The sequence below is a fragment of the Anticarsia gemmatalis genome, chromosome 10 (assembly GCF_050436995.1).
Source record: "Anticarsia gemmatalis isolate Benzon Research Colony breed Stoneville strain chromosome 10, ilAntGemm2 primary, whole genome shotgun sequence".
NCBI classification, from domain to species: domain Eukaryota; kingdom Metazoa; phylum Arthropoda; class Insecta; order Lepidoptera; family Erebidae; genus Anticarsia; species Anticarsia gemmatalis.
In genome coordinates, this window is record NC_134754.1 from 8,565,803 (window position 1) to 8,589,807 (window position 24,005).

Here is a 24,005-nt window from a genome sequence, read left to right on the forward strand (position 1 = left end):
TTAGTTAGTAACTTAGCTTTGAGAGTCATACTTATAACTGTACGGTAATATGGTCTTCGATGCGGTATATGAAAACAGTTTCTGTATGCCATGCCGTAGCGGTACCTGGACCAGTGCGAACATCTTAAAAGTGCACAATGCTTGCATAACGGCAACGGCGCTGCACGTGGACACCAGCCACCGTAAAACCGCACATTTTAGGCTTATTAAAGTTTCTATTCGCACAGCTGCTGCAGGATCGGTGTTGGATATACTAGCCATTACAAAAGCTTCTTCTCGCAGGTAGACACAAAATGCTATTACTATAAACTAATAAGAGAGATCAATGATAATTTAATATATGTATTGACTATGAATATTAATACCATAATTTTATATATTTTACTAGCTGACTCGCGCAACTTCGCTTGCGTCACATTAGAGAGAATGGGTAAAATTATTCCAAGTTTTTGTAACATTTTTTACTGGTACTCTGCTCCTTTTGGTCGTAGCGTGATGATATATTGCCTATAGCCTTCCTCGATAAATGGCCTATCTAACACTAAAATATTTTTTTAAATCGGTACCGTACTATTATTTTATATATTTTAATTTTATTTAAAACTAGCTGACCCGCGCAACTTCGCTTGCGTCACATAAGAGAGAATGCGTCATAATTTTCCCCGTTTTTGTAACATTTCTCGTTGCTACTCCGCTCCTATTGGTCGTAGCGTGATGATACATAGCCTATAGCCTTCCTCAATAAATAGGCTATCTAACATTGAAAGAATTTTTCAAATCGGATTCGTAGTTCCTGAGATTAGCGCGTTCAAACAAACAAACAAACTCTTCAGCTTTATAATATTAGTATAGATGATCGCCTAATGAGTCTTTTCACGATTACGACTATTATAGAAATGTCTAAATACGACCAGTATCGTGGTATTGCTATCGTTAATGGTACTTATAATAAAATGATGTATGGTGCGGTGTTTACTCTGCCGGGCTTTAAATTGTCAAAAGGGTTTTATTTTGTAATAATAATCTCTATAACTATATAATTGATAGTATCGATGCATATTTCTGTCTCAATTAATTAAGTTATACTTCCTTATATAAGCATTACTTTTACTTCGATACCACATCAATACATTGTTCTGTGTTGTAGTGACTTTGGCCTAAACAAAAAATGTCAATTGTACATTACATACATATAACATAATATCACGCTTGTTATATCCAAAGGTGTATGAAATTCACCAACATTTCGCCATTAACAATGTTAGTCCCATGAAATAGGGAGCGAGACTTACTGAACACGTTATCAAACTCTGGGCTTACTTGATACTTTCTGATTTATAAATTAGAAAATACTAATAGAAATAAGCGTAAGCCGGGGATCGAGCAAAGTCAAAAAGAGATCTTTACAAACTTAATTTGCTTCAGTCACATTTATTCATCTTGTCCTCCAAGACCTTATACGATGTTTATTAATAATTCAGTAACCCTATAAATCCTTATACTATTTAATGTAAAGTAAATTAGAACAAGTATATTTAACGGTGAAGTCTGGCAAACTTCCTAGTGTTAGTTTTAAGGCGATCACAGACATCGTGCATTATACATAAGGAGTTTCATTACCTGACGGAGGTCGCAAGGCGCTCGCCGGAACTCGCTTCATAAATTATAACTTCCGCTAGTTTAGACTTGAGATGGATTTGCTGTTTATATACAGCGGGTGATATTTTGTGTTTATTATTGTTTTAAGAAAATTTTACTAGGTATTAGAGATATAGGAGTTTGGCATAGTTATTAGGATGATAATGCCACAATATTTAATCTTTCTTCGTGGTTCACCCTTAATTAGTAACACCAATTATTGGTCAAGTTTAAAATTAACTAATTTAATCAGAATGAAGAAATAAAAATAAAAAAATTCAGCAACCAACATTAAATCAAGTTGTCAAAGGTATTTAGATACAAAATCAATACATTGCAGTACATCAATAATTACTTAAAAAAAGATATCTTAAAAAAAAAAATCACCAAAACTGTTCTAAATTCTTCATATATTATTATTAACTTTTGAGCATTTCATATTTAGAAACCAATTTTCAGCGATTCCCCAATCACCAAAGAAAACTCAATTACACAATTAAACAATCACGTCGAACTCACGTAACGAGCGTTATGAGAATAAGTAATTTTGTACGCACTTTCACCCCGTGTGTTACAGTTCGTAGGCAAAATCAGTTCGCGGGGTATTGTCTTGAGATTTGTATTTAATTAGAGCGACCTCAAGTCAATGTATGGCGCCCACCGGATATTACTGCGCATATCAAATAACTGCGCTCATCCCGAGCATGACGTAATTGGACGTGAAATGTCCTAATTGATAAGGTTTGGGAAGGGGCCTTTACGTTTATATAACGTCTTGTGTTATTATATTCAAAGATTTGAACGAAATCTTTAACCAAATTTTTCTTACACATTTTGAGACATTTCATACAAATATGTAGTTGTTTTTGTGATACTCGTACGTAATCATTAAGACAGTCGCAAAAGTTTAGATGTAAGTAGTAAGTAGGTAACATTATATCCCTTCAGCTGGTTAATGTAATTACTTGTTCCGTCTTTAAACTAATCTGTTTACTCAAGAAAAATAAATTAAAAATAAATAAAGTAACAAAAATGAAGGTAATAAAAACCAATCCTTTTTTCCCCAAATAAGATTCGAATCGGGCACTATAACTCAAATAACAAAATTATTCATAATTCAAAGACACATCATATTCGTTATTCAACGACCATCATGTATAGCTTCACAGATCTTCATCCGTTACTCACATTCCTATACGACTAATTCCCTCACATCAATCAAGTAAGTCCAAGTTCTACATGTTGTATAGCCACAAACTAGACACGTCTAAACAGGCGGAATACAAGACGCTACTAATTAGCTCCACTAAGTTACAACAAGTTAGAACCACTACCGAAATACTAATTAAGTGATCCGCCAATCTGACTAACTTGTGCTAAGTTTGTACTAAGTTGTATTGTCTGAGTTTGGACTTTACACTTCGAAGTGGTTTCCTGTTTCTTTAAGAACTGTTTCGCTCGTTTTATAAGATATAAGTAGTAAATTTGTTAAAATTTCTTGAAATAAGTAGTTTTATCTTAAAAGGTGTCTTTCCGTCCTTTTTTTATTTTATACTCATTAATTATGCATTACAAGTACGTTTAATAATAATTGGTGGAGGAACTCCAGTAATTATTATTAAATGTACTCTTTCTTTGGACAAAGTTTTCTGTGATGGTTTCTTGAATTAAAAAAACGGTAGTCATAGTCATTACACAGGGTAAAATGTTACACTGCTGAAAGAATTTACTCGACATTTTTCAGAAGGTATAATTTTTTTTGTAAGTAATAATCTATTTTACTATACAACCAGTAGTCAGTAACTAGATCATATAAAAAACATACAAACAATACAACAAACAGACACGTTTGCCCACTTGTGAGGAGCACAAAAAGCCATAGAGTAACAAGTTGAACAGATGCACCACAATGCTTCGTTACTCGCGACGGGCGACTCAATAAAAACATCATAATGAATCATAATGCAGCACATATGCGAACTTTTTTAAAGAACAGTCGCGTATTGGATGGGATGTTTTAGATTGATAGCGTAAAGAATGTTAGTATTACAAGATTTACGAAAATCAGTATACTAGAAATCACATTGAATTTAAAAGTAAGGTAGAGCTTGTTGTAAAAAGTGGTTTCATATTGGTTGCTATTTTACAACTTAGTTTTGCTTACAAAGTTTATAAATTTTCAATTACTTGTTAACCTAAGTGATATGTGCACTCTTAGAAAATGAATAGATTTTATATCTTACTCTGCTATTACCTTGATCTTATAAATGCGGGAAGTGCCCGGATAAAAGACGAATATGGATAGGAAACAGATATTTTATTTCACGCTACGTATAACAGTAACTTCTCTATGAGACTAGCTAAAAAGCTACGTCAAAATATGCCTAATTTATCACAACGAACAAAAACTGACCATACGAGAAGGCCAGTCAAGTGTCTAATGGCACAACAAAAAGCTATTAAATAGTGGGCCCACTTGGGCCATTACAGTTAGCAAGCGGTGCTTATTAAAAATGTGGCCGGAATATCAAATTGCTATCTTTCTATTGTGTTGCACCCTAAATCATTGCGCCACCGGCTACCCTTGGATTTTGATGCCTATGTCAGTTGTAGCCTATTGATGTTTTAGAGAGGACAAACTTTGGTTTTGTGTTTTTGAGTTTTTTTTTTTGATAATAATTAATGCTCGGTTGTTGATTTTTAAAATTCATAATAAAGCATTGATTTATTTAACAAAAATACAATATTTAACAATATTTTAACTTGGCTTTCAGAAAATTTAACATATCACAATTTTAATTATTATTACTATAGACAATTCTAAAAAAATAAATACGTCGCAGAGAAAAGTACGCACATTTTTCAACACAACATCATTTTGTACCGTCTAAATATGCAAGGGTCTGTATAAAAAACTACCAGTCCGAGCATTTACCAGGGGGCGCTAGAGGAGCCCTAACGCGTCCTATTGTTTGTTTTTTTACAAAATAAATTCAGTTGTCACATCTCAGATGATAAATGGTGGTACTGACACGCCGCTCATATGGCGAATTGTACCCACTTGTTACTTTGTTCAAGTTTGTTACTTAGATACAAGTGCTTTTACGAGGGCACGGTGGCATTTATTTTACTAACATTTACATTTGCATAAAAAATGGATGCCGAGTGTCAATGTGAACTTTTATTTAGACCAAAATTAAGATAAGCTGGTATTTTTATTATTTAGGCTTAATATTATTTTAATCATTAACAACAATACTAGGGTCAGAACTTATTTTAGCCCGTGGACTCTTTCTACCAATATTTAACTCTTACATACACAGATACTAATGGTAATTTAAAGTAAGCCGTGAGTAATTCATAAATGTCTAATGGTTTCTAATTAGCTGAAACTGATTCTATATGTGTGCTTAAAATAAAATGATTTTATTTAATCTGTGCTCCAGCCAAGAGCTCTTTTTCTGAAGTATAGGAGTTGAAAACTTGAAAATAAGGTTATCAGTGTTGTCACGAGTAACGTAGTCTAAATTCATCTTGACAAAATAATTCAAAACGAATTTGCGGATAATATTTCCCGACGCTAAATAAATAATCAGCTCGCAAATCCATTTGCTTCGGTTTCCGCATTTTTTCTACTCCATTACAAGAACCGTGTGCAGCCAATTTGAAAATATTGAATAAGTAAAGCTTCCCGAAATATGAATGTAGAGAACAAGCGAAGAACAGACAGGACATGCAATCGAGAGGTGAAATTTTTATTCCATGAGGATATTGATTACTTAGATTACTATTGAATAGACTTATTATTGATTCGTTATTGCAATAGCGGTAAAGCATTTGTTTTTTTTTAATTTTAAAAGTATTACATAGTGCTTTTAATCTGTTTACTCTTTATTCGTTCTTATTAGCTTTCAACTCCTATTAGCATAAGTCGTTAATTTTTAAAAAGTCAGATACTTTTTGAAAATTAAAGACTTTTGTTACTTCATGTTATTTAGCTTTACAAATATGGTGTTGTGTTTGCTAGTTATTATATTTAGAGCAATCACCCTTGATTATAGTTGGAAAATAACTAATACCACAAGGAGTCTGAAACCAGGAATAATATAATAATATAGTAGAAGAAGGTATTTTAACAAAGTATTTTCTGCAAACATAACCAAAATTATTCTTTGGCAGATGAACGAAGCGGCAAACGCTAAACACATTATGACGAGTTACTGTGTTTTATCATGACGCCACCGCGCTTCAAATATGATAACATGCTTGTGTGGGAAAATACACCATGGAAATGCTCTGAAAATTACACTGCTACCATTAAGGCGATGTAGATAGACGGAGCATGCATTTTTTGTGCGAGGAAATGGAAACTGCGGACTTGTTTCAATCTTTTTGTTAAGCCTTTTAGTCAAGTTGTTTTGGTTGAGAATCGGTGATTATTATTAGATTATTTGAGAGTTTCGTGGAAGATTGAAAATCCTGATAATAGGTTCCTATGTATATTCATTAAATCGTCTTTTCGGTCCAAGATTGCTTGTAGGAAAAAATCTAACAGAACAAGCTTAGTGTTATAATTACTACTACTGCTGTAAAGACGTTCTCTTGTAGTATCAAGTAGTTATTCGGCACGCTATATTTGTCGGACTAAAAGCCAAAGCCTTAAGCTTAATAACTCAAATACCTACTTTATTTCGTAAAAGCGCATTGATGATCTGAATTCTGACTAATTTCGGAACTCATTTCTATGACCGACTCGTAAAAAATAACAATGTTGCACGATACAATTTGTCGATAACGCATTAGATTCTATTTTTTAGGGATTAGTTTAGGTACCTCAATACAAAGTAGGTATGTAGCAATAGCAAGCTTGCAAACGTGCAATGCAACGTGCATTTAAACGATATTTTACTCCATTTTGGTTGTCAGTTCAACATTTCATAGTTCCCATTAGTGCTGTTTTCCTGACACGTGTACTAGCCTGTTTTTTATTCGCCTACACCTGTTCGTCTAACAGACTGGTGCTCTAATAGCTTTTTACTCATTTGAAAAGCTCGTATTATAGTGGATGAAAAATAAATGTAATAATGAAAAAATATTTTTAAAGTTAATTTTTATTGTCGCTAACAATGCGATACCTTTTGTTTTTTGGGTCTTATAAAACAAAAAAAAAATCTTTAAGAGGGAGTAAAATTACCGCTAGTGGTGACCCTCTCATCTCTACAGGCTTTCATTTCACCTATAGATCTTCGTCGTAGTTTACACCATGAATCTATTTGAGCTTTTCATAGTAGCTGTCGTACTTCTAAATATGCATAAAACTACAGAAGCAAATGCCGACGGGTTTCGCAAAACTCTCTCAGCACGACACATTACATTCTAGCTAACGGTATACGAAAAAAGTCGGTAAATTTTTATTTCAAAACAGTAGTATCGGTGTAAGAGACGGCTAACCCTTTTACTGCGGACGTAGGGTACATTAATACCCTTTTATGGCTTATTTGTTTTGTCAAAGACGTCGCTGAAGACGCATTCAGGGCCTAACAACTGTGTATTGTCAAAATGTTTGCAGAAATTTGTGAACGCAGCGGGTTGTGTTTTTTTTTGCTTTTCGCTTTTTGCATTGTTTTTGTTACAGGTTTTTTGTGTTGGTGGATAATGATTATGCGTTTTGGAGCAGATTGTGGTTTAGAATGACACGATTTGTGTGTGATATTCAAATTAATATAAGATAATAGAACTGTCATAAGTAAAATAACAAAAATTCAAGTTTAAACATTCGTGTGGTTAACTGAAATCTAGCAATACGAGTTTTAACAAAGGTGTGTAAATATAACATTTTAGGTCCGGTCATGTCCTTCGCGTTTTTAGTTTCAACAATAATTTTACGATGTAACACATAAAAACAAGGGTGAGATCATTTGTCACCATCTAGTTAACCTTAACCACTTAACATCGACAGATTTTGATGAAAACATAACGGATGTCACACCATTTCCTTCAATAGCTACATCAAGGGGCCCCATTTTTTGTCGCTGACCACTTATGAAGTGTGAACTCAGAAAAAAGACCTCGAGACGCCACCGAACATGAAATATTCACAATGTTCGCGAACTAATCAATTGGTATCAACATCCGTTGTACGCATCTGTTGGTTTTTGTCGCGGACATTTCCTAGAGACCCTTCATAGAAAAGCAATCGGGTAGTCGTAAACGTTAAGGGTCTGAAAGCACCCCCCGGGGGGCATCTAAAGGCAGGACGATGTTTCTTGACACTGGCAGAAAAAGTACCCGTTGGTAGCCCCTAATCCGGGACTCGCGTCGGGGGGGTTATAAGGCCGGCAAAAAGTGTAATTTAAAGCTGACTTAAGGTTTCGAATTAAAATGAAGGAGGAAACACTGTCAGCTTGTTTTTCAAGTACATCTACGTGACTACTACTTTGAATTCAACGTCCTTATTTGCATAATATTCTTAGTAAGTATATTCAGCGAGCGTGTAGACTTAAAACGTTCTAAGTTAGCGATATAACTAGCATTTTACTATTTACTGATCTTTTTGAGTCTTAAGCCAGGATTGTTCAAATTGCCTAAATTCTCACCATATTCAGGCATATCAAGACGATGAGCATCATATACTATCTACTTATAATCACACCACCTACAGCCGTCCATTCAATTATCAATTTATTATTCACGATACGACGTGAGATGCAAATGCAGATTTCCCTATAGGTTGCTTCAGTTAGTGGCGCACAATAGTAACCTGATTATAATGCTTGGATCTAGATCCTATTGTTCCAATAAAGGACGTTCAGGAAATGGAATTTGTATGCTCAATATGATTTGTGGTTTGAAATTGCACTGTGATTTGTTTCTAGCTTTCATTATTTTGTGTTTTATTAAGAAACTAGATAATTCTCGCAACTCCGCTCACATAGAAAGTGTAATCCTTTATAACAGCGGTTGATTTTTGACTGTCTTCATCCGATACTAAGATGCACAAGGGGTCTTATGCGTGGTAAATATTTTAAAAGTCAGGTTACCGTATTTAATGCCCCACGTTCGATCGAACTACATCAACCATGGTCACGAGCTGACTCTATCTATCATCAAAGATGAATCAGTGGTCTATGCGTGAAATCTTAGGTGTGAGACACGCTTTCTTAATATTATATTGGTTTAACGTCCATATAATATGATGGGTCTAAATAGTTTGCAAAAGTAGTGTGTTTTTTGCTACTATAATTTCAACAACCTTACAAAAACATATTCAGTCAGCATATTGTCACAATCTGTGCTTACATATAATCGTAATTATACTCGTAAAATCAGTATCAACTGTAGAAAACCATGTCAGAAGTTTATACCCGATTTATGTCTGATATTTTAAATCTACACTAGGGACCTTGCAATTTACATGTGCACAAAAGCAATAAAGAACTGTCGAAATTGCAGTTGATTTTTATGTTTGGAAAAGACCAAATGGCTAGAATAGTTACACTCAATAATATTGTAACGAGGAACTTTACTATAAAAACAATTATCATCTAAGTGTGAGTATTAATAGCATCTAAAGATCCAGCAAGTATGAGGTTACATCTATATTTTAAATCAAAGATCGTAATACCTATTTCTTATCTTTCTTACCTAAAGTATTTTCACAATTCGTTTCTAAGATCTAGACAACAAAAAACACTGGAATGATATCTAAAAAACATCTACCACATTTAAGCTTAACTTCAACATCGAGTACTCCAACTTAAGACGTTATAAGTGTCCATAATCTATCATACATCTTAAGTAAAACAAGTAAGGATATTTCGTATTACAGAGAATTCTCTAGGCACTGGGTGGGCGTGGCCTGCGATGGGCGTGGTAAGAGGGCGGTCCCTCTGAGGCCTCCCAGAGCACTCAGGCCCGAGAGACACCAACTTGTTTGTACCTTGTTGTTGAACTTACTTAGATATTACTCGCTGTATACCTATGTATGTGTTATGTATTGATGCTGTAGGTATATAGTTAGCTATAGGGTGCTAGTAATGATTTATACATCTGCTACTGAAGGGGTTTAATGCTGGTAATAAAATGATGCTGTGACCAAACGATTAGGAGTGACATCATCGTAAGCACTCGTAGAAATGTTCTCCAAAGCATTTCGATCCTTTTGGTAAGTTATCTTTGCCGCAGCCTGTTCAGATCAGTATCTGCAGTGCTGTTCCTGACCACAATCATCGTGTTTCGAAAGACATGTAAAATTACAGTAGATACGTTGGTGAACAACGACCATCATTAAGATCAGTAAAAGATGTCCGTAAGGATTGAGGAGCCACATCAGATTTTTAAAATCTGGTGGTGGTGGTGGTTTAAAATTTTGACTTTTGGAAGTCCAAATGTCAGAATGGTTAGCATTGTCAGAAAAATAACTCAACTGCCCAGTTACCTCCATAAAAATGTGGAACCTAAGTGGGGAAAATAAAACAAAATAAACTCCAAACGACCCATTTGCAGAGTAACATTTTTTGATCGACTTCGAATACCAAAACCCGTTTCACAATGCTTCGTCGATCGATTGATTTTGTAACACATTAACAGTCAAAGGTCGATGAGACTCATGTTCCACTGTATTCGGGTAGAGTGGGAGCTACGAAAATATCGCTGTAATCAAATCCTATAAACATAATCAGAATAATCTGTATACTTCAGTATTGTAAAAATAATTCTTTCTCATTAACAGAAGCTGATAATAAAAATGTGACCAGTTTTCTCGTATCAGCTAACAAAATATAACCAAAATCAGGTCTAAAATATTAGGCACCAAAATTAGTTGTTATATTATTATAATGATTAAGTAATACTGTCTCGTACAAGATGACAACTACATGATAGTATCAAGGTGTCACGACTCACGAGGTGACAAGGCCCAAGCTAATTAAATCCTTACTGCAACTATCAATTCCCCTGCCAAATGTGGTGATTTCGATCATTACTTGTGTGGAGGGGAGGTGTTCTTGATGATCTCTTTGAGACAGAATAGTATGAACTTGATCGTCTTATCTGATACTAAGACTGTTTGTTGAGGAATAAGTATGTCTATAATACTATTAATAATAATATGTAAGGATGATATTTACCTCATATTTTTATGGTCATATATCAAAATATTTGAACTTTGCAATGTTCAACAGTTTTGTAAGAATTTTGTTATAGTTGGAGTTTTAATATACTAACATTAGAAACGTGTATTATGCGAACCTCTAATGTTTCTTTGTGAAACACTCTTCTTCAAGTATTGAACAAATGTTTAGCAAATTATGCGTTGGTGAAAACGAGGACAAAGGATCTAAAATGCTTTTATTTAAGCTACAAATAATGCATATTTTCATCTACTTTCAAGTAACAAATATTACACAGAAATAAACGACAAAACAATCATGTTTAGGTGCAACGAATTCGAAAATTCCTTCAAAATCTGCAAAATATTTTTAATATGACGTATGTCTGTCTCTTGTTAAATATTTTACATTACAGAATTTATGGCTATTGCAGCAACGAACGTGGATGTTACAGATAAATTCAAAGCTTTCTGTTATCTTTAGTTGCTTTATATAGGTACTATCATGGTTATCGTACCTTACTTTTATAAAATATAGGACGATGTATAATCAATTTTAAATTATCTCGGCAACCTTTGTGGTTCAATGGAATTACTTTGGCAAGACCTTGATTATTAACAACATGAAATATCTAAACAAAATGAAACAGCTGAACATTGTTGTAAGTTTACCGTTAATAACATTATTTATTTATAAGAAAAGTTTTGAACGAATCATCAGTAAATATATTTAAATAAAATATAATTCTCGAATTTATTACTGAATAATTCAATAAAATATTATTAAAATAAAATCATACTTTACAATAAGATAAACAGTTTATATTGTTATTCTGCTATTATTTAGATTTTGAGGATAGTATAAAAAAATACTTCTATTCATGAGCTAGGTCTCATTCTTACGTAAGATTGTATAAATAGTATTTATTAATATCTAAACGACTGCTATCCACAACTTAAAAGGAATAAAATATACCAGTTAGCTTTGTGCTTAGCTTACGTGAATAGATAAATGTGCACGTAACTAAAAATAGCAAATTTTGAATATTACGCAGTTAGAATACTGATAACGTTGAAATCTCAAAATGTATGTACAGCATTAAATTATAGTAAAAAATTAAACAGTAGTAAAAAAGCCCTCAAACTGAGCTCATTTTTGAGGAAAGCCTGCCTTTTTATTCTTAAGTAGGCAGGGTTATGACCAGATAAAAATTGTATTACAAAATTATCAAAATACAATTACTCAGCGGCACGTACTGTTGTTATTTGTTATAAAAAAGGTGCATAATAACAGCGAAATTCGTTGAAATATTTAATAGAATACATTAGTAATTGCAAAAATAATCATATTTGTCTTTATTTATGGAGTTCAGCATACACTGATGAGAGTTCTCTATAGTCCAACAACACGGTCATTATGTGTGCATAAATTCTACATTAAAATAAACTGTGTTGGTGAACACACTGAACACATTCGTTACTGCAGCCTTGCAATTCACACATTTGAATTTAATGGCGATCGATAACACCTCGCTATTTGCGGTCGCGTTAGTACTACGCTGCTTCGGTTTTCTCGATGTATTTATAAACTTACTTTAAAATAGAGCGTATAATTGCATTAGTCTTTTAAATTAAGCTTCTTGAGAACCGTGGAATATCTGATGGAAATAATTATAAGTGATTTTAATTTACATGACTCTATTTTTAGAGACACGCCATTCAGTTTTCAGCCAATGATTTACATTAAATAACTCTTGTTACAATTCGTACGAGTAGAAAAAGACGACAATTGAAAGTCAAATCCAACTTCTAATGTAAAATCATTGTATAAATTCCATCAGTGTCGTGTAAAGTCGAGTCAACGCCCGAAAACGTTATTTTAACGATAGCATTAGCATGCAGCGATTTGTTCACGTTCAACTCATACGGCACACTTTACATATAATTAATGAGGCGACAAAACCTCATCTCGCTACCAGTTAAAGTCAATTCCCACTGAAATTTCATCATCGTCAATCTAACTTGGGTTTAATAAGTAATACTTGTGCCGTGGGCCGTCCCAGAGCTGAGCTCGGCTGGTCCAGCGAGATGTCGTGCGTCTCATCCATCCCGCTATCTCTTACTCGCGCGGCCGAGCTGCGGTCTCTGAGGGAAACCTCGCAACGTCCCTCCATTACCATAATACGCGTCCATAAATACACACGCCTGTGCGCTGTTTTATAATCCTAAAATTCGAAAACTATTTTAGAGTTAATTTTTAGAGCATAGTAATGCAGATTTTTTTACTATTAAGGCAAATGGAGGTGTGTGCAAGTGGCGCCACCTGTGCGGGTGTAGCCGTCCCGCTCTTGAGGCGAGGGCGTGTCCCCAGGGCGCCTCCCACAGTCCGCGGGGACGGACGGGGGCGCCGCGAAGCCTGGGCACTCGGCGGCTCGCTCCCGCGACGCTTGTTAGTGTTCCGCAAATCCACAGCGGGATCACCCGCACAACCGGGACACGATCCCAGTACGCACATACGATAACACAGAGCCGCCTACCGGATACTTATACAATACTCATAGTTACGCTCTACTATTAGTAAATTGCGTTCAGTTTTTTCGAATATATTTAAAAAGGAGAGAATTTTTGTGTTGCGTTTTAGAGTTTCTCCTGTGATTTTGAATTTATTTTGTGATATTTTTTAGACGATACTATGCACTATCGGAGTTAAAAACTTTATTGAAAATCGTTAATCGAACATTAGTTCGAGAATTTCGTATTTAATTTTGTAAAGAAGCAGTGCAAACTCTAAGAAAATTTGAATTTAGAACGCAATTTTCGTGAGTCTTCGTGATTTTCCGGGGGTGTTCGTGCGCTCTCGGGCGCGTAATTCGGGTGCGTGTCGTGATTCGAGATTCGGTCGGACGAGTTGAACGCGGCGGGCGGGTACACGGGTTCGCCGTGGCCGCCGCTCGAGCTCGACCCCGTGGGATGGGGACGAAAGCTGTATCCATCGGGAGCACCGAGGTCTTCAGGTATGTACCATATTTTGTAAAAGTTACTAACAAAATTTATTTTGCAAGACATAACAGTTGAACCATTAAAACAAACACTCAAACAAGTATTAAAAGCTGCAGGAGAGTTTTCAATGTCGTCATAGCGGCAATTTGTAATTCAAAAGTTAATTTGTTTGTAGCAAACTTAAGTAAAAATGTCTGAGTATGTACTTTATTAATATTAAAAATAACACTTTTGACCTTACATAAAAATTTAGCGCAAAAAATAACCTGTAAATGTAGTCACAATTTTTTTGTAAAATCTTTCGCGCATTAATGTGAAAGTACATATATATAAAAAAAAAATCTGTGGTTATCAAATCTTATCGTAGTTAATATAATAATTAAAAGCGTGCGGCGTAGAAGTGTTGATATAATCAAGTCTACGCGATCGTCTACGGCGTAGCATAAGAAATGAACGTCGCTCGCGTCATAATTAATATTCTCACTAATTCAGGAGCGTCTAAGACAGAAGTTATTGTATTATTTAAATATTGTAAAATAATTGTTATAATATGTTGTAAAGGATTTTTGTAGTTTTGTTGTGTTGGTCTATTTATGTATAAATATCACTTATTGCACTAGTTATTAAAATTAAATTAAACGAGGAACGTTTTAACCTTAACTGAGAAATACTTGAGTAGTGTTTTTTAGTAAGATTTTATAAAGTATCTGGATTCAATTTTTATGAGCACCTACGTAATTAGTCCACACATAAAGTATTGCATTTTATTTTACGTTAAGAATAACAGTGAAATGTTATAATATAAGTTTTTTCCTTTAAAAGTATTTTTAAAAACAATAAATATTATTTAAAATAAAACATATGTATGTGTTAATGCTTAATCATATTATTTGCGTTAAGTTCATTCTCTCATACTACAAAAAAATATGTTTAAGGAGATAAAAAAAACTCATGCTTTTTAGAGAACAAAAATATATATTTTTTTATTGAGGTAGCAGTTTCCAGAGCACACTAAGATACAATATTGTTTTACGATATCATATAATTTTAATTTAATTGTTTAACAAGACGAACTGTGATAATAAAATCGGATTATAATTATATAAGGCTTATAATTATGTGTTACTTTTAATTTGACTCAAATGAATACATATTTAGTTGAATAAAAACCAAACTCAAGGGATAAATTAATTATCTTTTGCAGAAGAAATTAAATTAGTAATTATTTAAAAAATTAAAGCTAGAATAAATGTATGAAAATATTAAAGTAAAGGTATTGAAATAGTTTTATTACATATGTAGTTTAAGTACATTCATTGATCGGCATAAAAATCTGACTAAAACTAGTTACCAGATTCACACAGAAATTATTTCCAGTCAAGGTTCAAATGTTGAATAAAATATTTTTTATATCTAGCTAACGTAAGCTATTAAGCTAGCTACAAAATATTAAATATATATTCAATAAAAATTAATTGCACCTGTATGCCTTAACTTAGCCTGAATCTGACGTGCGTCAGCTTGAGTCTGACAAGTATAATATTTAGTTCTTATCTACTTCTTATAAATGAACTATCGTATCCTTATTTAATGGGCATAATAAAATATGTATAGTTTTAATGTAAAGTGTATGTTGTCCAGGTGGGCTGATGTTTGGCCTGCACCACCAGGAGGCCGCGGGCGGGCTGCACGCGCAACCGCGCGGCCCCGTCACCTCGCTCAAGGAAGAGCCGCTCACGCGCGCCTGGATGACTCCCACCTCGCTAGTTGATAATACCAAGTAAGTATATAACACCATCCTTAAGTAACATAGTAAATAAAAGATAAAATAAATATGTATTTCTGTCCAAGTTTACAATGGTTTTGAGAACAATGATAGCCACACTAGGCGTTGCGTGTATTGCGTATAAATAGTAAATTTGTAGGTAAAAAAATCATGTATTTTACCACTTTGAAGTATTTTTTTATTTAGTTTGTAAAAGACTTACACTTAATAGGTATTATAAATATATATAGGTATTATAAATAAATATATAGCAGGTAAAAAACAGATTATATAAAATATGATAATCAATATTTCTTAAAAAGTTTTTAGCTATTTAATTATTTTTTTAAAATTCAAGTATATAGGGACTTTTTCGTTGAAGAATAGATTAATTCCAAACAAAACTAAATCTTCTATATTTTTAAAAACTCTTCCTCTCTTCTACTCAAAACAAGGTACCCTAATTTTATATACAGTTAAACCATTTATGAACCGAAAAGAGCATCCACTAAACGTATTAAGGGAAGCAAAATTGTATTATCGCTCTCCACACAGACCAGAGCAAAACGAATGTACCCTATTTGACATTAAATAACTGTATGGGATTAAGTTCGGTTCCTAATGCGCCTTTAGGGGTTGCATGTCAATCAATATGTTATTTTTAGAAAAGCACAACTGTGGTCCTGATGACTGGCGGGTCGAGTTTACTTGTTTTGTTATATCTGAATATCTAAATAATTTGTAAGATAAAGTTGTAATATGTTGCACCAAAATTTTAGACAAATTAAAGTACAGAGGCACTGATGGTTTTCAAGAAAGATAACGTATTAATTTATTTTCTTTATTGAACAGAAAATAAGATACAAACAAAAATAAATATTTTGTTTTATGTATTTATTCAACCATACCAGAAGTATGGTTGAATTAAATTTTATATTTTATCATTAACATTAAAGTTTTATGAATTATGACAATTGAGGTAGATATGGCAGATACTTAAGATTAATTCAAACTTTTTGTATTGAAGCCCTAAAAGAGCTTAATTTGTATAATTGTTTTTACATCAAAGTACACATTTTATCATCGTACCTACTAATTGTAGAACAAGGTACAGTCGCAAGCAGTAGCTGCGCCCCACCGCATCGCAGCTCGCTATGATTTATACCACCCTTTGCTTTTATGAATACTTGTTACCACACGGTTACTGCACGGTTCATTATGGCTGTGCGAAATTTGCACACCCCTGATTGGATACGGCGTGATAATGGACTCATTGTGAATATCGGCCGATTAGATTGTGGGCCAAGTGATGGGTCATCATGTTTCGAGTTGTTTATTGAAGCCTGTCATAAATTGTATAGGATTATAAAGTTTTGATACTTTTGTCCCGAGAGTTTGTCGTTTGGTTGACATAAAAAAGGTACTGTTAGTTTTGACAAAGGCTGAAAAGGTAACAATTTTCACGTAAAAAGATTTGTGTAGCTGGAAGTGTTTTACAGTACTTATTTCAGGGTTATAGCCTCAAGTTATTGCTTTAGAGAAGCAACTGAATTTGAGCTAGCTAATATTTGACAAAGTATAGACCATTATAATAAGTAGAAATACTGTCTAGGAAATGACTGGAAGCCGAGATACTTTATTTTTGTGTTTTACAGTAAATACTACAATGTAAAGTTCTGAGTCCCTATTACTTTTAATTTGTTCTTTCGATACCAGAATTATACAATACTCCTTATCAATAAGGCAAGAATATTCTAATGCACTACCTACTCAATATGTCTTCAGCATTATATTATAACAACCAGTAAAGTTTATGCCTAATCAATATAAAGTAACATTACCATAGTATAAATTATGGCATTTCATAATTTAATGCTTTATCGACGGATTTCTAACGTCACTGTCATTTCAAAATTATGACAACGCAGCAACTGGACTTCAAACCCAACAATCATACTTAAACTGATCATCATTACAATACAAACTTACAGTATTTATTATGATAATAATGAACTTACGCAACAATACTACATTTGTTAGTACACTTGTATAATGTGACGTATTCGATGTACTCAAATTAGTGCGTATTGTGTTTGAACAACATCCACCCTACCGACATCTGTCGGATTTTAAGCGAGTTTTCTACTAATGTTTACTTCGATTGTTGGTGTTTTTGTTTGTTTATAGAGTTTATTTTGTGGGTCGGTTAGATTAATTATATTTGATATTGTTTGTTTAATGCAATTGCTACGGCTATAGAACATAGGGGTAAAAATCTTGAACATAATTTTGAAAAGAGTAGAGCTGGTAGCTGATAGCAAGCTTCCAACAAATCTGCATAATAAACAAAGCATTTTTTTATTTTATCATTCCCAGCATATTTTTATTACCACATCAATTTTAAAAAGTATTTAATATACATGATCGTCTTGATATAGGTTCACATTTCCTAGAGTCAGTAATCAATTGTACAACTAATTTATGATAAAAATATACAAAAAAATACTCTCAATGATAAATTTCACTTAAAAAATTGAATAATTAATAAACAAATTCCTCCCAATAAGCCGGTAATTAAACTAATAGCGAACAATCAGCGGTGTTCAGATGACAAATGTTGACAGATAGTGAGCCGTCGGGCGATGACAGTACCATTTGTAAGAGCCGGTAAATCATTAGGCCGCGCCCGCAGACGTGTTTTAATACATTACGTTTTTACCTACATTACTGAGTAATGATCTGTGTAGTGATGTCTACACGCGACTTGTAATTGTTTTGTGTAATTATATTAATAAATTAGTATTGGTTCGTGTTGTTTTGTTTCTGGTTACTTGCTAAATGGTTTTTTTTTGGCTGGGAATGTTTATATTCCAACAGATGCTTCTTTTATAACAGTATTTTTTAATAGTTTTACGTTTTCCACATTATCATGTAGTGTAATGTAACAGTAAAGAAATAATAATATAACAGTAAAGAAATAATAATATCTTTGCCAACTACGTACGTCTTTAAACAAACGAATACAACATGAGCGGTATCTAATTCTCGCATACTTATTTTAGTACAATCACTAAAATAAATCCAAGCCAATTTCAAACTAAATATCCAAATTAAACAAAAATCATAAATCGAACATCCAAAAATCCAAACATTTAAAAACATTTCCCACATAAATAATCCTAACAAAAATGTAAAAAAAAATCGCCAAAGATTGACAAAACGCGTGCGATCTGTAAGCGGAAAAAGCACTACAACCTAATCGCGAACGCGCCGCCGAAACTGGTAACGATAAATAAAACAATGGAGTGTCGCGTGCGAGAGTATAAAATGGCAATCGCGAAACCAATTTGTTTACGCAAATTCTGCAGCGGGGAGAGATGAATGGGCGACCATAGCGTAATACGGTCCTGGTGGGTAATGTGCTCTAGTGTTGTAACTGTATCGAGATTTTTGTAACACAATTTCATCGTTCCGGATTTTTGACAAGAAATTATTGATATTGATTTGTTTTTTTTGATGACAGTTTAGTATTGATTTGGTACCTGATTAGTTTAATAAAGGTAGTCTGGCAGGAAATGCCCCTGGCCTTAAGTCCGCCTTAATACAGCTCTGTATATAAAGTTTGAAAAATAAATAAATAAAGTAAAATATAGAGATTTTTGTTTGCATTATAATTCTTTAATTAAATATAAAGCAATATTTTACAATTACCAATTCTTCCGCAAAAGTTTTACAGATGTTGGCATATTTAAAAAATATATTTAATTATTTCAGCAAATAGCTCACAAATAAAATCATACTGACGGAAACGCAACAATCAAATATATTTTTATAATAGTATTTGTATTTAGAACATCCACAGTACATCACTACAGGCAAGAGATACATTTACTAGGAACAACAATGAGAAATGAGCACGAAGATTTGATGAACTGCGTGCATTTGAAATGTTGCTCTATCGATGTATTTATTGAACGCGTTTACAAACATACGATCCCATTTTTATATGCCTAAATTAGACCTTAATACCTTACAATAAGGGTGTCATCTGGTCAGCTACTAAGTTTGTGTTTAGTTTCCAATAGCCATATGTCGATATCGGTGTGTGGCGCCATTCGTATATCGTCACTTCATTAGTGTTATCGAAATTTTAGAATTGCTTCCGAATGTTAGTCTTATGATGTAGTTAGGTTTTAATGTATGCAGGTATACTGCGGTCAAAAGCAAAAATATACAACTTTGACAAACAGCATTTATATTTATATAAACAATATAAATAGTACTGTTATTAACTTCAAAGTTATTTAACAGTCACTGTGTATCTATTGTTGAAAATTTTAAATAAATTAATTGATATTCCTATTCGAAATAGTACTATTGAAAACGTGACCGTAAACTGAACATATTTTTGCTCGTGACTGTACATATCTAGCTTTAAGAAACTATTTCACTTTTACGACAGATTACTATTCCTATTCATTTGAAAAATAGAGTCATCAGAATGAAAATACCACAGTAAAATAATAATAACAATGGTTACAGTTACCAACGTGCAACCTCTTTTCATAAGAACAATGACGACAATAAATCAATTTTAACCTTTAAGTACCGACGTGTGGTCTGACAGACACTTTCGTAGGTCAGAAAGTCTAGTTACATAGGTTAGCGAATACGTATCCCCCCGTGCTTCTCTCTACCCCTCAGTAAGTTGCCCGGCAACGTTCGTGGAGAGTTGCTATGTCGGCGCTTGCGATTCCGGTGAGTTATGGCTTTTATAAGATCGCGAGTGGTCTGTCAGACCACTCGTCTGTACTTGTGTAACTTTTTTTGAATATGACTTTTGTCAGATTATATAGGTTTTTTCTTATCTTTACAGTTGCTTTTAAAAATAGATAAGCCAGGTACTTCGGGTATAAAACGAGCAACCACTAGCGCAAATAAAACTGTTCTTCCCATGAAGAAAACTTACACGCAACTACAACTACAGGGCCTCAAAATAAAGACCATGAAGAAATTTTAACGGAATGGCTATATGAGAGTTTAGAATCCCACTGTGATAAAATTGACCCGAATTTTGTTGCCTTGGAAAGTGACTATAATTCTGTCACATCTGTTCTTCAAAACTAAAAAAAGAACGTAAGAAACATGTGTGCCCAAAATGCAGCAAAACTGTTTGCAAAAGTGTTTGTAAACTTTGATAGTTCCTACCATTTGGTGCCTTGTGATTTACAAGAAAATTGTCTTTAACCTATAATATTTTTTTTTTTGCTTATGTGATTATTTATCTTTGAGAAAAAAGGGCATTTAAAATGTTTTTATAGTTTGTTGAAATATAATAATTAGTAATATAAAAGTAATGTTTTTCGTCCAAAGAATTTGAGGCTGTAATTTAGTTGTTAAATTATTAATTATAAATGGTTGTACTACTATTTTTTTTTCATTTATTCAATAACTAAATACATATAGAATTCCTAGAAATATTTATATACATATGATATTAATAAACATAAAAGATTTCTTTATTAAAGCTCTGGTGGTCTAGCAGACCTCACGTCGGTACTTAAGTAACTAAAATAGCACGTCGGTACTTAAAGGTTAAAAGGATTATAATCTGTTCCATTATCCGTTCTGCGTTTTTGTTTAGTCTGTGGTTAGTAACAAAAGCGCGCCAAACCGTTTGGTGGCGGTGTATTGACAAATTACAGTTTTACAAATAAAGTAACTGTGAAATAAATATTATAATTTATGACTGGGAGATAAAGATGGTATTTTTTTGAGGAAAGGAACGGGTTCTGTTGTGAACGGCACATGACAATAACTGTTGGCTTCGATTTTTTTTTGTTGTCAATTGCCGTTGTCAATTTAATTTAATTTTGATAGAGACTATAATACTTACACTTCTTTGATATTAATTTTTTCACTATTTTTTACCTGTGTAGCATAATATATGATAACAAAATATTACTCAGCTTGTTTCTCTACACTCTACAGTCTGTATATTCTACAATACTCAGTAGATACATATCTATGCATTGAGATCTTACTCAAGTAAAAAGGTACTAATCTAAACATGTCTTAATTTTGCTTTTAAGATATAAGACAAGCTAGTGACCTACTTGTATTACATCAACCAAATTCGTGTTTTTTAATACATAGTTCTAACAATATTTTGTCATCGCAGCAGCGTGGGCGTCGGTCGCGCTCACTTCGAGAAGCAGCCGCCCAGCAACCTGCGCAAGAGCAACTTCTTCCACTTCGTGGTTGCGCTGTACGACCGCGCTGGACAACCGGTCGAGATCGAACGTACTGCATTCATTGGCTTCATCGAGAAGGATCAGGTAAGCGGATTTGTCATAGAATAAGAACTAATTTTATAATTGACTACTGTAACCTTCCTCCTTTAGGGTACTTTGTGACGTCATGCTGAGTTGTGATTACTGTCTATTAGTAAATATTTTATATACATTCATATGTACATAAATTCAAGCCTTTTCCCCATAGGCAGAGACCAGAAAATACCATTCGGAACGATCCTTACAAACTTCCTTTCCTTCATTCACATCCATAAGTAAATAATAATTATTAATTTTGGCATAATGGATCTTTAAGTGACTAATTATCTCTTAGAATTGCTTGGAAAATTTACCTATTTATGGGTACATTTACACATGTATGATCCGCAACTTTATATAAATTATAAACAAAGTCCATCCTAACCGTCTTTGTTGCTCTAACTTCATCCTAACGATATAAACAGATCCCCAAATAGCATTTAGCTTAGTTAAGTCCCTTTCAATACATTCATATTGTTAGTTTATCAAGGAATGTTCGAGACGAGATAGGTATCGCGATTCACCCGTTCATCAATCAGGATCGAACCGACATCATTTCTATTGTGTACACAATGCTTATTTACATAATACGCATGCGTGCCGGTGGCATGTGTTAAAATTTTAAATTGAAGATTTTTCTTACTTCTTGTTCGTTATAACGATCAGATTTTTATCATATAAAAAAATCAGATGATATTAACAATATAGTTACACTATTAAACAATTTCCAGAGGTTTTGTGATACTTCTGATTTGGATTATATTTTATCAAACGCTTGAGGAATATCATAAGTTATGTTCAGCTTGACAAAGACAACAATGACTTGAACAAAAGAAGATTACTACATATCATTTACAATAGTTGAATTCTAAAGTTCATATACCTTATCGTTTATACTTAGCGCTATCTATCAACCGGTAATTGTAGTTATAACACAGTATAATAAGAAAATACTTCGGAACATAACAAGCTTCATCTATAACCGTTACGACACCATAGTTACAATCGTATTTCACGCAAACTACCTCTGATGTTCGAGTAAACCAAATGAAATATAAAATATTTCTCCATACATATGTGGGTTACATCGAGTGTCGCCAGAGGGCGGTGTTGCGTTCACACGTCTTGTTTGTTTCGCCCAGTTAATTATTCACATAGTAAACATTCATGTTCGCATTTTTACTGTACGTGTGTCCCGCACTTTATATGTATTGTGACGGTATAAATACTTATTTTTGGACGTCTGTTTTCTGATTCGACGAGTTTTAAGTTGTTGCTGACGGAGTCATAATAAAATTATTAATCTTTAGATTTTAACAACACGATATTGTACTACATGAAGACTTGGTCAAAATCATAAAAAATATTCCTCTTAGGTAATCAACTTCCACCAATGTCTATGAAACAATTATACTATATTGCAAACTAATTCTATAGCGTGCTCTAGATTTAAGATTAGATTTTTCTTAACGAAATATATTTGTTACAGGAAGTTGAAGGGCAAAAGACGAACAATGGCATCCAGTACAGGCTTCAATTACTTTATGCAAATGGTGAGTGACTATTTACTCAGTTTTTGGGGCGAATTTTTTAAGCCCTCTACATCTAAGTAGTAAAATCTCGTTTAAAAAACTTAATAATCACTAATCTTAATGACTAATCTTTGATTCAAATTGAAAAAAAAAAACATTATTTTGATACTTCTCGAAACTGACTTTATTTGACAATATTTTGATAAAATGTATAAATTTTTTTGTTTAATTTAATACTGAAACAGTTCAATTTAGAATGTCATTACAACGACAGCTTCATCTCCGTTAGACAGCACTGATAAATAAGCAAAGACACTACCGTACATTACAAGTGGCTCCGTATAATCGCTTAGGTTCCTGTCTACACAATACAGGGATGTGCAAAGCATTGTCAGTCGGTCGGGAGTTGTGCAAATATTGCCACGACCTGCCTGCATTGTCATACAGCCATGCATGCTATTGTCGTCAATAGCTATTGAAGACGTTCTAAGACAGGACGTATTGTAGGGACTACTTGTACTATGTTGTATAGTTACTGAAGGACGATGTGATTGTTCTAGTTGGTTCAAGGCATTCGACTTTTATAACAAGATTTTGTATTGCATTTCTTTTTGAAGCTTAATCCTGAA

At 33.5% G+C, this 24,005-nt stretch overlaps 1 protein-coding gene across 8 annotated transcripts in view; it reads left to right on the forward strand.

The window, feature by feature from the left end:
- The first annotated feature begins 13,151 nt into the window (after nucleotides 1–13,151).
- kn (EBF transcription factor knot) overlaps nucleotides 13,152–24,005 on the forward strand; it is a 51,775-nt gene continuing 40,921 nt past the window's right edge. For 3 of the 8 annotated variants that reach the window (XM_076119453.1, XM_076119455.1, XM_076119458.1), the window contains exons 1-4: nucleotides 13,153–13,761; nucleotides 15,389–15,527; nucleotides 21,694–21,850; nucleotides 23,334–23,397. In XM_076119453.1, coding sequence (XP_075975568.1) covers nucleotides 15,397–15,527; nucleotides 21,694–21,850; nucleotides 23,334–23,397 — 352 coding nt within the window. In that variant the 5' untranslated portion in view covers nucleotides 13,153–13,761; nucleotides 15,389–15,396. Of the gene's footprint in view, nucleotides 13,762–15,388; nucleotides 15,528–21,693; nucleotides 21,851–23,333; nucleotides 23,398–24,005 lie in introns of all 8 variants that reach the window. The other 5 variants (XM_076119456.1, XM_076119457.1, XM_076119454.1 and 2 more) reach the window with 4 other exon arrangements.